Here is a 13,745-nt window from a genome sequence, read left to right as displayed (position 1 = left end):
TAACATTAAACCATCTTCTTGTACTTCTTTCAGTTCTAACTGCTGACTTACAACTCAAATAAAGACTAAGTATTGCTTGATATAATGTCCCATTGACACCATACAATTGTAGCGTTTTGCATAGCTTCTCTCTCTCGGTGCCTTGTCATATGCTTTTTCCAGATCTACAAAAACCTAAATACAGATCTTTGTTATATTCCCCTGATTTCTCAACTATTTATTGTAAAGTGAAAATCTGATCCTGACAGCCCATATTTGGCCTGAATTCAGCTTGTTCTTCCACCGTTTATCAAGTATACTTTCATAAATCTTACCAGGAACACTCAGTAGTGCCTCTGTAATTCTCACATTCTTTTTATATATGGGTACTACGAGAGCTCTAATCCAATCATCTGGAATTCGTCCCTCTCCAGGCCTTCTGAACTATGCAGTACAGCCACTGTAAGACCATACTTGAGCATTTCTGGTCAAATATCATGAACACCAGCTGTCATTCCACATTTGAAGCTTTTGATGGTTTTTTTCCACTTCAAGTATGGATATGTATTCCTGATTACATGTCTGGTCAGTGTTTTTTTTTTACCACTGTGCTGTCAATGATCGTTTCACTTAGCAATTTTTTGAAGTAATTACTCCATACTTCAAGGATGTCTTTTTCTCCAATTTTTATGTCACCTTTATCATCTCTAATTCTTTTTACAGCACTCTTTCCTCCATTTCTGAGCTTCTTCAACAACCTCCAGAATATCTTGCCACCTTCTTGATATGTATTTTCTATGTTCTTACCAAAGTCTTCCCATGACTTATTTAGTTAGTTTCACAGTGTTTAGCTTTCTTACATTTGTCTCTGTATTCTCTAAGAGCACACACTGACTTATTTGCCAAGAACTTTTGATATGCTTTCTTCTTTTCCTTCACTGCCTCTTTAACTTCCTCTGTCCACCATGGAGTTCTGATTTTTCTATCCTTGCAGACAACCTCACCACATGCCTCTCTCTCGCTGAATCAATGTTTTCTTCAATGCTTGCCAGTAAACATCCAAGGTTTGGTTCCTGTTCTCAAACTCTTTCATTTTTTCTTGAACAATGTTTGTGTATTTTAGTCTACAGTTCACATCTGAGAGCTGCTCAATTTACTTCCAAACTTTCATACATGTTCTTCTTTTCAATATGAATTCATTTTTTATCCTGCTCAAGACTAAATGGTGATCATTTTCAATTTAAAATCCTCTGTACACTCTAGTGTCCTGCACCAGAGAGATGACATGACTATCAACACAAAAAAAAAAAAAAAAATATATATATATATATATATATATAAATAATAATAATAAATAAATACGTAAAAGTGGAAAAGAAAACTAGCTAAACAAAAAGTCATGGGAAGACTTTCATAAGAACATAGAAAATAAATATCAAGAAGGTGGCAAAATATTCTGGAGGAAAGAGTGCTGTAAAAGAAATTAGAAATGATAAAGGTGATATGAAAACTGGTGAAAAAGATAGGCATTTGACAAGGTACCAAGAAAAAAAGCTATTCAAAACACTACAGTTGTATGATGTCAATGGAGCATTATATCAAGCAATAGTTGGTCTTTATTTGGTTTGTAAGTCAGCAGTTAGAATTGAAGTACAGGAAGATGGGTTAACGTTAAATCTGGTGTCAGACAAGGATGTACGTTATCCCCTCTGTTATTTATTATCTATATGGATCACATTATGAAGGAACATGGTATTAAACCTGATATCAAAATTGGAGATGATGTTATACTTCTAAATAATTCCAGTACAAGATTCCCTGACTGAAATGAATAACTGTTGTAATAGATTTGGTATGAAGGTATGCAATAACAAGACAAAGACAAGTCGAAAATATCAACTGCATTGTGAGAGAATCTGTAGAACAAGTAAAACATTTCAGCTACATAGGCACGATATTTAATGAAGATGGTAAATTAAATATAGAAATAGACAACAGAATCAACAAAGCTTGTATGTTTGGAAGTCAACTGAATAAATTTATATGCAATAAGAGAGAAATTAGTCAAAACACTAAATTAGCTGTATATACAAGACAGTGTTCAAACCAATTTTAACTTATAGATCTGAGAGCTGGGTTAGAAATAAAACACTTGACCAAAGACTATAGACCACAGATATGAGAGTCCCGAGAAAGATTAGAGGCATGAACAGATGGTATCAGTGGCAATATCATATTAAAAATTAAGATACTAGGAAAGAAATTAGCATTGTTAACATCCAAGAATGTGTTAGCAGAGCTAAACTCATGTGGTATGGTCACTTAAACAGAATGCCAGGAGGAAGACCAAGATGTAAGTGGATTGATACAGTAAAAATTGCCATAGAAGATAGAAATATGAGATCTGATAATTATGAAGTCTTGACAGATAATAATTGATTTGGAGGAAGATTGTTGACAGGAAGTTATTCATGTAATACTATCATAATATCCAGTATACCCCCTTGGGGGTACATGTCAGAAATTTGATAATGGTAAAAAATATAATCATCTTCATAGTTCTTATTCTTTTTGGCTGTTATAAACAGTTATTAACCTTTTGTCAAAATATTGCCAACAACAGCATACTCAATAGCTAGCATCTTATTACAAATGTCTCCAATTTCTAGCTCTGCATACTACATAAGCTCTGCAAAGACTACAACAATCATTACTGGAACTGACAAAGGTGATGCTACTGTTGTCCTCAATTCCATTGATTATAATCGGAAAAATGAATGTGCTGCTCAGAGACCTCACTACTTATATAAACTGCTAGATTATGATCCCACTAAGTTTGAGAGAGAGAGAGAGAGAAACATTAAAAAGGCTTTTAAAAATATCAATTAGCCAAACAGTTAACTAAATCTTAATTCCATACAATTCAAAATTTAGTTATAAACAATAATGATATCATGGTGAGCTTTGAGGGCACCTTCTTATTCACAAATATTCACCTTTCTGATGCTCTAAATTTACTGAAAAATGCTTCCCACACAGACATTACTGATCTCTTTAATTTTGCCATCCATACTGGTTACTTCTTTTGAAGGACACCATATATAAAGATAGAAGGTGCTATGTGCTCTCCCTCCCCCATACTCTGGCCAATTTCTATATGGAGTATTTTGAAAAACATGCACACTTGATATTGCATTTCTCAAACCTATTTAGTTAAGATATATTGATGATGTGCTCTGTAATTGGCCACATGGCTCAGACATTTGACTCTTTCCTCGATCTCTCCAGTTTACTAGAGAAAAGAAAATAACTTGCTTTTTTTAGATACTCTAATCACATATCTGCCTAATGGGACTCCTTCTTTGGCAGAGAAAGAAAGAGTACCCAATGGCGCTCTTTCTTTGTTCATATATGTATCTACCAGTAGGTGGATTTTTTTAGAAAATCCACCTACCGGTAGATACATACATGAACTTTCCCATTGTTCCCCCTTCTTGACAATGCAGTGTCATCTAAGTCTCCAACCTATGTTCCACCCATGCTTCCCTTGCAGCTGAACTCTTTCATTTTTTTAGCCAAACCTTCCTGTCCAATGGCTACAATGCCAAAAAAATCTAAAAATTATCTATTCCACTTCTTGCATCCCTCTGAACATAAACGAAGTATCTTCACAAGTACACTTCATGATGGGACCTCAAATAAAGGTCTAAACTGGTCTGGAAGGGGTGCTTAAGGGTCAAAGCTGTATAACTGAGAGGAGACCTCCACATAGCCTTTAAAGGAATGCGGAGAACCGACCAGGGCTTCTGACCTAATGTCCAATCCTCACCTTCTCGTGGTGCACCCTGTTGGGTATCTACTTTGATACTGAACGAACGAGGATGGGCTGGCAATTTGGGATTCAGCCGACCAAATTATATTCTTATTGGTTAAACCAAAATAAAAAATGATGGTACAACATGACAAAATTTCATGCCGGCTGGGGCGTCGCCCGGTTAAACAAGGCCCCCGTTGTTTTCGCCAGGGAACCAGGGCGAACAGCGAAAAGTCAGCTACTGGAACAAATCTGAAAACAAACCCCAACTCAACATCACTAGAGTTAAAGATCGGTACTATCAACGTAAGAAGCCTGAATGGCAAAGAAATGGAGCTAGCTGAGGAATTAGATAAGTACCAGATCGACATAATAGGGGTGACTGAAACAAAAAAGACCAAAACTGGTGAGATTTTTCTGAGCAATAAATACAAAATGTTATATTCAGGCAATGACAATCAAGGAAAAGAAGGAGTAGCCATAGTATTCAACACAAAATACGAGGCTAATCTTCTTGAATGGCAGTCAGTCTCAAGTAGAGTAATGTGGGCAAATATGAGAATGGGGAACTGGACAATGAGACTTATTTGTGCCTATGGTCCCACAGAAGGTTCTACAAAGGTAGAAGTGGAGGAATTTTTTGAGGCTTTAGAAAAAGCAACTGACACAATGAAAAAGGAAAAGTTGGTCCTTGTTGGGGATCTAAATAGTAGAGTAGGAAATGATTGTGAGACATACAAAAATATTTTGGGAAAATTTGGAGAAAAGAGCAAAGCTAATAATAATGGCAAATATCTGTTGGATTTCTGCTCAGGACATGGACTGGTTATTACTGACACCATGTTCCAACATAAAAATGTGCACAAATTCACATGGAGAGAAGAGGCTAGGAATAAGAAAAGTCTCATTGACTATGTTATTGTTGATAGTGATGTTTTCTCCCTGGTGCAGGACACCAGAGTGTACAGAGGACACTCTGGTGTCCTGCACCAGGACACCAGAGTGTACAGAGGATTTGAAATTGGAAGTGATCACTATTTAGTCTTCAGGATAAAATTGAATTTCATATTGAAAAGAATAACATGTAAGAAAGTTTTAAAGCGAATAAAAGTTGAGCAGCTCTCAGATGTGTACTGTAGACTAAAATACAGAAATATTATTGAAAAGAAAATGAAAGAGTTTGAGAACAGGAATCAAACCTTGGAGATTCAGTGGCAAACTCTGAAGGAAACATTGATTGATTCTGCCAGAGAGGCATGTGGTGAGGTTGTGTGCAAGGATAAAAAAATCAGAACTCCCTGGTGGACACAGGAAGTTAAAGAGGCAGTGAAGGAAAAGAAGAAAGCATATCAAAAGTTCCTGGCAAATAAGTCAGCTTTTACTCTTACAGAATACAGAGACAAATGTAAGAAAGCTAAACAGTGTGTAAAACTAGCTAAACAAAAGTCATGGGAGGACTTTGGCAAGAATATAGAAAATAAATATCAAGAAGGTGGCAAAATATTCTGGAGGTTGTTGAAGAAGCTTAGGAATGGAGGAAAGAGTGCTGTAAAAGGAATTAGAGATAATAAAGGTGAAATGAAAACAGAAGAAAAAGATATCCTTGAAGTATGGAGTAATTACTTTGAAAAACTGCTAAATGAAACAAGCAGTGATGACAGCACAGTGATAAAAAACACTGACCAGGCATGCAGTCAGGAATACATATCCATACTTGAAGTAGAAAAAGCCATCAAAGGCTTGAAATGTGGAAAGGCAGCAGGAGTAGATGATGTTCGACCAGAAATGCTGAAGTATGGTGGTATAAGAGTCTTACAGTGGCTGCACTGCATAGTTCAGAAAGCCTGGACAGAGGGACGAATTCCCGATGATTGGAGTAGAGCTCTCATAGTACCCATATATAAAAAGGGAAATAAAACTGAATGTGAGAATTACAGAGGTATTTCCCTACTGAGTGTTCCTGGCAAGATCTATGCAAGTATACTTGAGAAACGGTTGAGAAGAATTGTGGAAGATAAGCTTGGTGAAGAACAAGCTGGATTCAGGCCAAATAGAGGCTGTCAGGATCAGATCTTCACTTTACGACAAATAGTCGAGAAAGCATGGGAATATAACAAAGATCTGTATTTAAGTTTTGTCGATTTGGAAAAGGCATATGACAAGGTGCCAAGAGAGAAGCTATTCAATACGCTGCAGTTATATGGTGTCAATGGGACATTATATCAAGCAATACTTAGTCTTTATTTGAGTTGTAAGTCAGCAGTTTGAATTGAAGGAAGTACAGGAAGATGGTTTAATGTTAAATCTGGTGTGAGACAAGGATGTACATTATCCCCTCTGTTATTCATTATCTATAAGAATCACATTATGAAGGAATGTGGTATTAAACCTGATATCAAAATTGGAGATGTTAATGTCAGCTCTTTGCTTTATGCGGATGATGTTATACTTCTAAATAAATCCGCTACAAGTCTGCAAGATTCTCTGACTAAATTGAATAGCTGTTGTAATAGATATGGTATGAAGGTCAGCAATAAAAAGGCAGAATCATTGAAAATGTCAACTGTGTTGTGAATGGAGAACCTGTTGAACAAGTAAAACATTTCAGCTACTTAGGCACAATTTTTACTGAAGATGGTAAACTAAATATAGAAATAGACAACAGAATCAGCAAAGCTGGTATCGTGGGAAGTCAATTGAATAAATTCATATGGAATAAGAAAGAAATTAGTCGGAACACTAAATTAGCTGTATACAAGACTGTGTTCAAACCAATTTTAACTTATGGATCTGAGAGCTGGGTCAGAAGTAAAACACTTGACCAAAGACTAGAGGCCGCAGATATGAGAGTCCTGAGAAAAATTAGAGGCGTGAACAGATGGCATCAATGGCAATATCATATTAAAAATGAGGATATTAGGAAAGAACTTGACATTGTCAGCATCCAGGAATGTGTTAGCAGAGCTAATCTCAGATGGTATGGTCACTTAAATAGAATGGGAGAGGAAAGATTAGCAAAACAAGTGTTCTCTGCCAGGTTGGCAGGAAAACGACCAAGAGGAAGACCAAGATATAGGTGGATTGATACGGTACAAAGTGCCTTAGACGATAGAAATATAAGATCTGATAATGTTGGAGTCTTGACAAGTAACAGACTGATTTGGAGGAAAATTGTAGATAGGAAGTTAGTAAGGATGTAATTTTTTCATGTAGTACTGTCATATCCTGTACACCCCTTGAGGGTACATGGCAGGAATTTGATGATGATGATGATGAACTGGTCTGGAAGGTGGCCTTTTTCATAATGGATAGTATTATGAAGCACACCTGAAAGAATGTGTGTGCCTTGCATTGTGGGATACTGAGGCAATTAATGTGAAGTCATTAGTCTCCGCATACAAGCAGTCGAGTTGTAAAGATACTTTATGTAAAACTCCTACACTTGGATAAAGGATTAAACAAGAACATAATTTCTTGGCAAATTTAATTTATAACCAAGTGAAAAAAAGCTTTCCAGGTTGAGTACTAAAAGGTATTAATATGCTAGTGATTTATAATCTTTTATTAGTGGATTTCATAAAATTATATTCAAAAATGTCAATTTATTTTATTTTGGATTTTCATAAATGTTTTGTAATGTAGCCTACTAAGGAGTGCCATTTATTAGTATATGAATAAATTCCTCAATGCTTTAAATTCATCCATTTAATCAAAAAGTAAAGTTCACCGATTAGTGTCACTTAATATTTATCCTTCATTTCTTCAAATGAAGAGACAGTGACAACTGTTGAAGTTATGCTGTCTAGTTAGAATGACACATTTATATTTCCTAGGTGTCAATATTGTCTCCTCCAGATTCCTCTCGCCCGTGTTGTCACTGGTTTACTGGTACACCAGATCCAAAACATTCTGTTTTCAAGCCATTTATATTTTGTTCAAATGCTCGAATTTCTCCTCACATAATATCACCTGTGTTCCCTGATAATGAAGATCCAGCTAAGGTAAATGATTGTCAAATATATATTATATTAGCATTATAAATAAAATCTTCAGATAAGCTAATTTAGATCATATACATAGTTTTCAGAATATATTCAGTAGCATGCACCATATTTTAATTAAAAAAAGTAATGTTATTGTTTAGTTATTACTAATTATTTGAATGTGTATTAAATAATTGCTATCACTGAATATATATATATATATATATATATATATATATATATATATATATATATATATAGTAGATAGAAAATTGAAGTTCAAGGGCCATATAGCAAAGATTGCATTGAAGGCATTGTCTCAAGACTACTTAATCAACACATCATTCAAGATACTTCTAATGACAAGGAAAACAGAGGCTTCATCACTCTCCTATATAGTAGCTTTTTTCCATAAAACACTTGCAAAAATACTTAAAGAACATAATATCAAAACAGTATTCATGCCCTTTATCAGGATGAAATCACTACTCTGATCTTCAAAACCTCAACATGGCCCACTAAAATATCCAGGTGGTGTTTATCAACTATAGTGCGAATACAAGACAGAAAAATCTATCTAGCAATGTATTGAAGAGATATCAGAGATAATGAATATCTTTAATTGGTATTATATATATTGAATATCTCTAATGAATAATATCAAAGAAGGGAGTCCTCAGCTTTGGCATTAGATGTACTCTCTTCATCTTGCTCGCAAGATGCCTCAGCGATGAGACATCAAGTGTTATGGGGTAAATTTGAACTATTACACCATTGCTATAATATAACTGAGAGAAGAATTTGGGAATCCTTAGAAATGGCTTTGGCTTCAAAACACATAAATATAAACCCTAGTATCAACTTGTCAGAACACATCCTAGCCATAGCTAACCAAATGTATGTACATGAATCTGTAACCACACACAGTGCTGAACAATGCAAAGCTTGATTAGAAATATTTTGAAAATCAGATTTCACTTGGGTTCATCTTTGCTGTTTGTCTACTAGTTTGTGCTTGCACCTGAAGAAATCCTATGTAATTATGATGTAATTGTTAATATTATACTCCAATTTTCTTATACACACACAGCTGTTTAACTTCCATGGAATTTGAAGTATTTGTGTTAGTAGGCCTTTCATGCATGCATTATTTGCTGTCTTTCTGAAAATGAATCCTATGTACATCACTCTCTGGAAAATTCTGTTTGTGATAAAAGAGCATGCTTTTTTTGCATGCTTCACTGCTCCGTATATGTATATATCACAAGGCAGAGCCTTGTGATATATGGAGCAATGAAGTAAGATGAGGCTAGAAAGTGATGGACCGATCCTTAATCTTGAGGCATCATCTCCACCCCTACTTAAGTTTGAGTTATTGATGATGGCTTCATCAGTATCCTTAAACTTGAATATACCAATAGGTGTCGTAATATACAAATAGGTGTCATGGCAGTCGTTTTGAGCTATGCTAGAAGAAGTGTTTTTAAATTAAAGTGAGGCTTTTTTGTTTCAAATTGTGTTGCAGTTGTGCTTCAGTTGGATACAAGTGTCCTTCAGTGGTGTTATTGTTGAAACTTGATTGTTTATATTGTGTTTTCACTACTTCAGCATCTAAACATGGAATCAAGAAATGTATGTCAGTGGCTCAGAGGACTTCTGTATGAAAGTCTAGCTCTGCCTTGGATTTTTCGCAGTGGATATATGTATGCATTGAAAAATGTAAAAGATCTGTGGACTGTTTGGCTAAACAAGAAGAATGAAAAGGTCAACGTATGTGAAAAGTGTTTAGATAGACTAGAGCAGTGGTGGCGAACCTATGGTATGCCCAAGAATTTTGCTGGCACGTCAGCGATTTACATGTGATATCCTTTTATATGCTTATAAATTATTCAGCCTTTTTTTAATTGTTACAATATGTACAAGTTAAATTTTGTTTTACAGGAGAGAGCAGCTATGAAGACATGAATTTGATTGGTGCGGTATTAAAAAAAAGATCACGCGACCCAAAGACAAATGGAGCCGACAATTTTTGAGTTGAAATGCTAATTCTCTTCAACCGAATTCCATAACATCTGCAACTGTCATAACAACATTCACTATATATTTCTTAGTTTTAAGACATTCACGATGGGTGTCGTTTATCGTTCCGACAGAGACAGAACTTTTCATTACCAGCAGGCTCAACTCACACAAAGTTTCAACCCACGATTGGTTTTTATTGCCTTGTTTGCATTTGAGCTGGAAGGGGAACTCACACAAGCATTATATGGCATGTTTCAATTGGTGGTAGAATTTTATTAGAAGTTAGCCTCTGTGATCTGTCATAATGACATTGAAAATTTCAAATGCAATCAAACAAACACTTATTTCATGTAATTGAAAAATTGGACAATAGTTTTAGTTAGATACTGTGTTTCCGGTGCAACATATAGTTTTGCTTGCCTATACAGTGGTAGTTTCTGTGAGAGAGGATATATAATTCATTAGTTAGGCACCGTTTTTATTTCAGCTGTCTCTAATTGCACTATTTGTTGAGAAATATATTACACAGACTGCAAAAGCCTCTGTACCTTATTCAGGGATACAATAAAACTTTTTTTTTCTTGCATCTACAGTATATAGTGGCTGTTGGGGAGGGCATGTTGTTTTTTGTGTGGGAGGTATATATGCAAAACCTTTTAATGTCTTTTTTCCTAAAGTGAAATCAGGGGGTGCCAGTTATACGCAAGGGCAAGTTATATTCGACAGTAAGCGTCAAATATAATCCTTCTGCTGCTTCCCCTGCTCTGCTGACTTCTATGGCGAGTTACAATGCATAACTATTTTTCTCACTACGTTTTTTTTTTTTTTTTTTTTCTCTCTCTCTCTCTCTCCAAACCAACATCATTAAAATCTATTTAATAATACAATAATCAATTTTATACTGAATAATACTATAAATTTTTTGGTGATCAAGAATGGGATATGTCAATGAAACTTACCAGAAGTTAATTTAATGATGTTGGCCTGAGGAAACTACAATATTGTAGCATTAGTTCTGTGATTGATAACTAATTTAAATGCGTACTTTTATATTTGTTGACATTCTACACCGTATACATTAAGTGTATTAATACTCTGATTATGCCATAATTAATTATTAATACTTAATTACTAAAATAAATAGCCAAAAGGCTTCACACTGATGATACAAAATTATATAAATTAAGTGGATATTAAATCCAACATTATTTCAAAGCCGACTACAGAAACTATAGACGTTTCTTGCAAAATTTGACCAGAGATCTTACGGGAATACATTCGCCAAATTTCCCACGAAAATTCTATAGTTACTGTAGTCGGCTTTGAAATAATGTTGGATTTAATATCCACTTAATTTATATAATATTAATACTTATGTTTAATGTATGAACTTTAAAAAAATGGGAACGGTATTTACGAGTAAGTTTGTTGGGAGTGAGCCCTCTAATATAGTTCAGAATAAATAAAAATACAGTCTATAGAAAAAAGAATTGAGAACGACTGATCCTCAGGATTCCCTTGCTTGCCGTTTTCTAATCGCATGTGCGTTCATTATGCATTTTGCACCGCGCATCTGCCAGTAGGCAGAAATAAGCAGCGGCAGGTGCATTATTGTTGCATATGTGCACTGTTTTGTTTTTGCTACTGTAAATGGGAATTAAAGATAATTTAATTTAGGCATATAATAAAATGTTGATTTTTTTTTGAAACCATAAAAAATGCATTTGATTTAAGTTGTGAATTATTTTGTTACAGTTCTACCGAACATGGCTGGTGAAAATAAAAAACGAAAATTATCACAGTCAAGCAGCAGAGAGTTCCAAAGCTGGTGGACTGAAGAGTATGGCATGATTAATAAAGACAATAAAGCAATATGCATTTTATGTTCCGGGACAGTTGTGTGCAGAACATCGTCAGTAAAATGGCATTATGAGACAAACCATAAATCGCTCCTTGAGAAAAGCAAGGACGAACAGAAAGAATTTATTGTTCGGTCAATTAAAAATAGGAATACCCAGTCAACAAACCTAATGAAATTTATCGGCAGTCATTCAAATATAACTGCTGCTAGTTTTTTTGCCTCAAATGTAATTGCTAAACATGGGAAACCTTTTAGTGATGGGGAATATATAAAAGAAGCATGGTTAAAATGCGCACCAGTTCTCTTCGAAGATTTTGAAAACAAGGAAAAAATTATTCAAAGAATAAAAGATATGCCTTTGGCTAGAAACATGGCGAAAGATAGAATAATAGAAATGGCTAAAAATATAACTCATCAGCAAAATACATATATAAAATCTTCTGGTTTAATTTCTCTTTGTCTTGATGAGAGTACTGACATAACTGGATCAGCTCGTTTAGCAATTTTTATTCGTTACTGTGTTGGGAATAACATCAAAGAAGAATTGATAAGTTTAACATCATTAGCAACAACAATAAAAGGAATAGATATTTGCAACGCAGTTGTAAATGCACTTGCTGAAAGAGATATAGATCCCTCCAAAATTGTATCAGTAACTACTGATGATGATGCTCGTAGTATGACTGGAGAAGAAAATAGGTTCGTCAATTTATTTACCAAATATATTGAACATTCAGTTCTGGGTTTTCATTGTATTGTACATCAGCAGGTTTTATGTGCAAAGGCTAATTTAAGCCACTGGAAGATATTATGAGCATTGTAACAAAATTGGTCAATTTTATATCGGCACGCACTTTAAATAAACGAGAATTTATAGAATTGTTAAGTGAGGTAAACTCAGTGTACAATGGTTTACTTATGTACAACAATGTCCGATGGTTAAGTTGTGGGAAAGTTCTTCAAAAGTTTGTTGAGTGTTTAGATGAAGTCAGACGTTTTTACATAATGAGAAGATCATTGAAAAATACAATCAATTAATGAACGTCGAATGGCTTTCGAAATTAATGTTTTTTACTGATTTGTGTTTACATTTAAATGAATTAAATGTTTAAATGCAAGGTGTTAACAAGACAATTATTGTCATGTTTGATTTAATCAAAGCATTCGAAGCTAAATTACCAATTTTTAATCGTGATGCCATTTCCAATACCTTCTGATATTTTCAAAACACAAAAAATGTCTTTGCAGATCTACAATCCCATGAAAAAACAGATCAAGTTAAATTGAGAAAAGAGTTTTTCGTTGTTACCGAATGAAGTTATTCAGTCAATAATCAATAAATTTTCTTCAAGATTTATGCAGTTCAGGCAATTTGCAGAGACATCAAAATTTATTTTGCATCCTGTTACAACATCTACAGATAAACTCAATTTGGAGATTTTCGAGTGGCTGAATTTGGAAGATATAGAAATGCAACTAATCGATTTTCAATCTAGTTCTATATGGAAACAAAAGTTTGTCGATTAGAGAAATGACTTGGAAATAATGAAAAATGATCGATTATTGGGGGCAATTAAAAAGAATGCAGAAGAGGAAATATTGAGAATTTGGAATGCTATTCCTGAAACCTTTTGTTGTTTAAAAAAACTAGCGATGGCTATATTATCAATTTACTCCTCTACATATGCTTGTGAGTCATTATTGTTTTAAATGAATTTTATAAAAGACAGTTTAAGAAATAGAATGACTGATGAATCTATTTCCGCATGTGTATTACTAAAAGTGATAAAATATGAACCTGATATAAAGCATTTGGCATCTAATGTACAACAGCAAAAATCGCATTAATAAATTGATAAATTAATAAAAGGTTAATATTGATTTGTATACGACAATGCATATGTCAAATTATGTGTTCATTATTATGAAATTCTATATTAATTTTTAAACTTGTCTCAATAAAATTCTGCAATTAATTAATTAGTGTTGTATTAATTAGGGCACATCAGCAACTTGATTTGTAAATTTTTGGCATGCACCAGCATGTCAGCAACTCGATTTGTAAACTTTTGGCACGTGGACATAA

At 34.3% G+C, this 13,745-nt stretch overlaps 1 protein-coding gene across 2 annotated transcripts in view; it reads left to right on the top strand.

Moving 5' to 3' along the window:
* Positions 1-13,745, top strand: part of LOC150105581 (secernin-2-like) — a 196,241-nt gene that overhangs the window by 172,930 nt on the left and 9,566 nt on the right. For both annotated transcript variants that reach the window (XM_090394262.1, XM_090394263.1), the window contains exon 7: positions 7,627-7,794. In XM_090394262.1, coding sequence (XP_090250388.1) covers positions 7,627-7,794 — 168 coding nt within the window. The remainder of the gene's footprint in view (positions 1-7,626; positions 7,795-13,745) is intronic.

This window comes from Typopeltis vanoorti, chromosome 6 (genome assembly GCF_054136105.1).
Source record: "Typopeltis vanoorti isolate ZY-2024b chromosome 6, IOZ_Tvanoo_1.0, whole genome shotgun sequence".
Taxonomy (NCBI): Eukaryota; Metazoa; Arthropoda; class Arachnida; order Uropygi; family Thelyphonidae; genus Typopeltis; species Typopeltis vanoorti.
The sequence above is the reverse complement of the archived record's forward strand: the minus strand, read 5'-3'. Positions and strand labels throughout refer to the sequence as shown.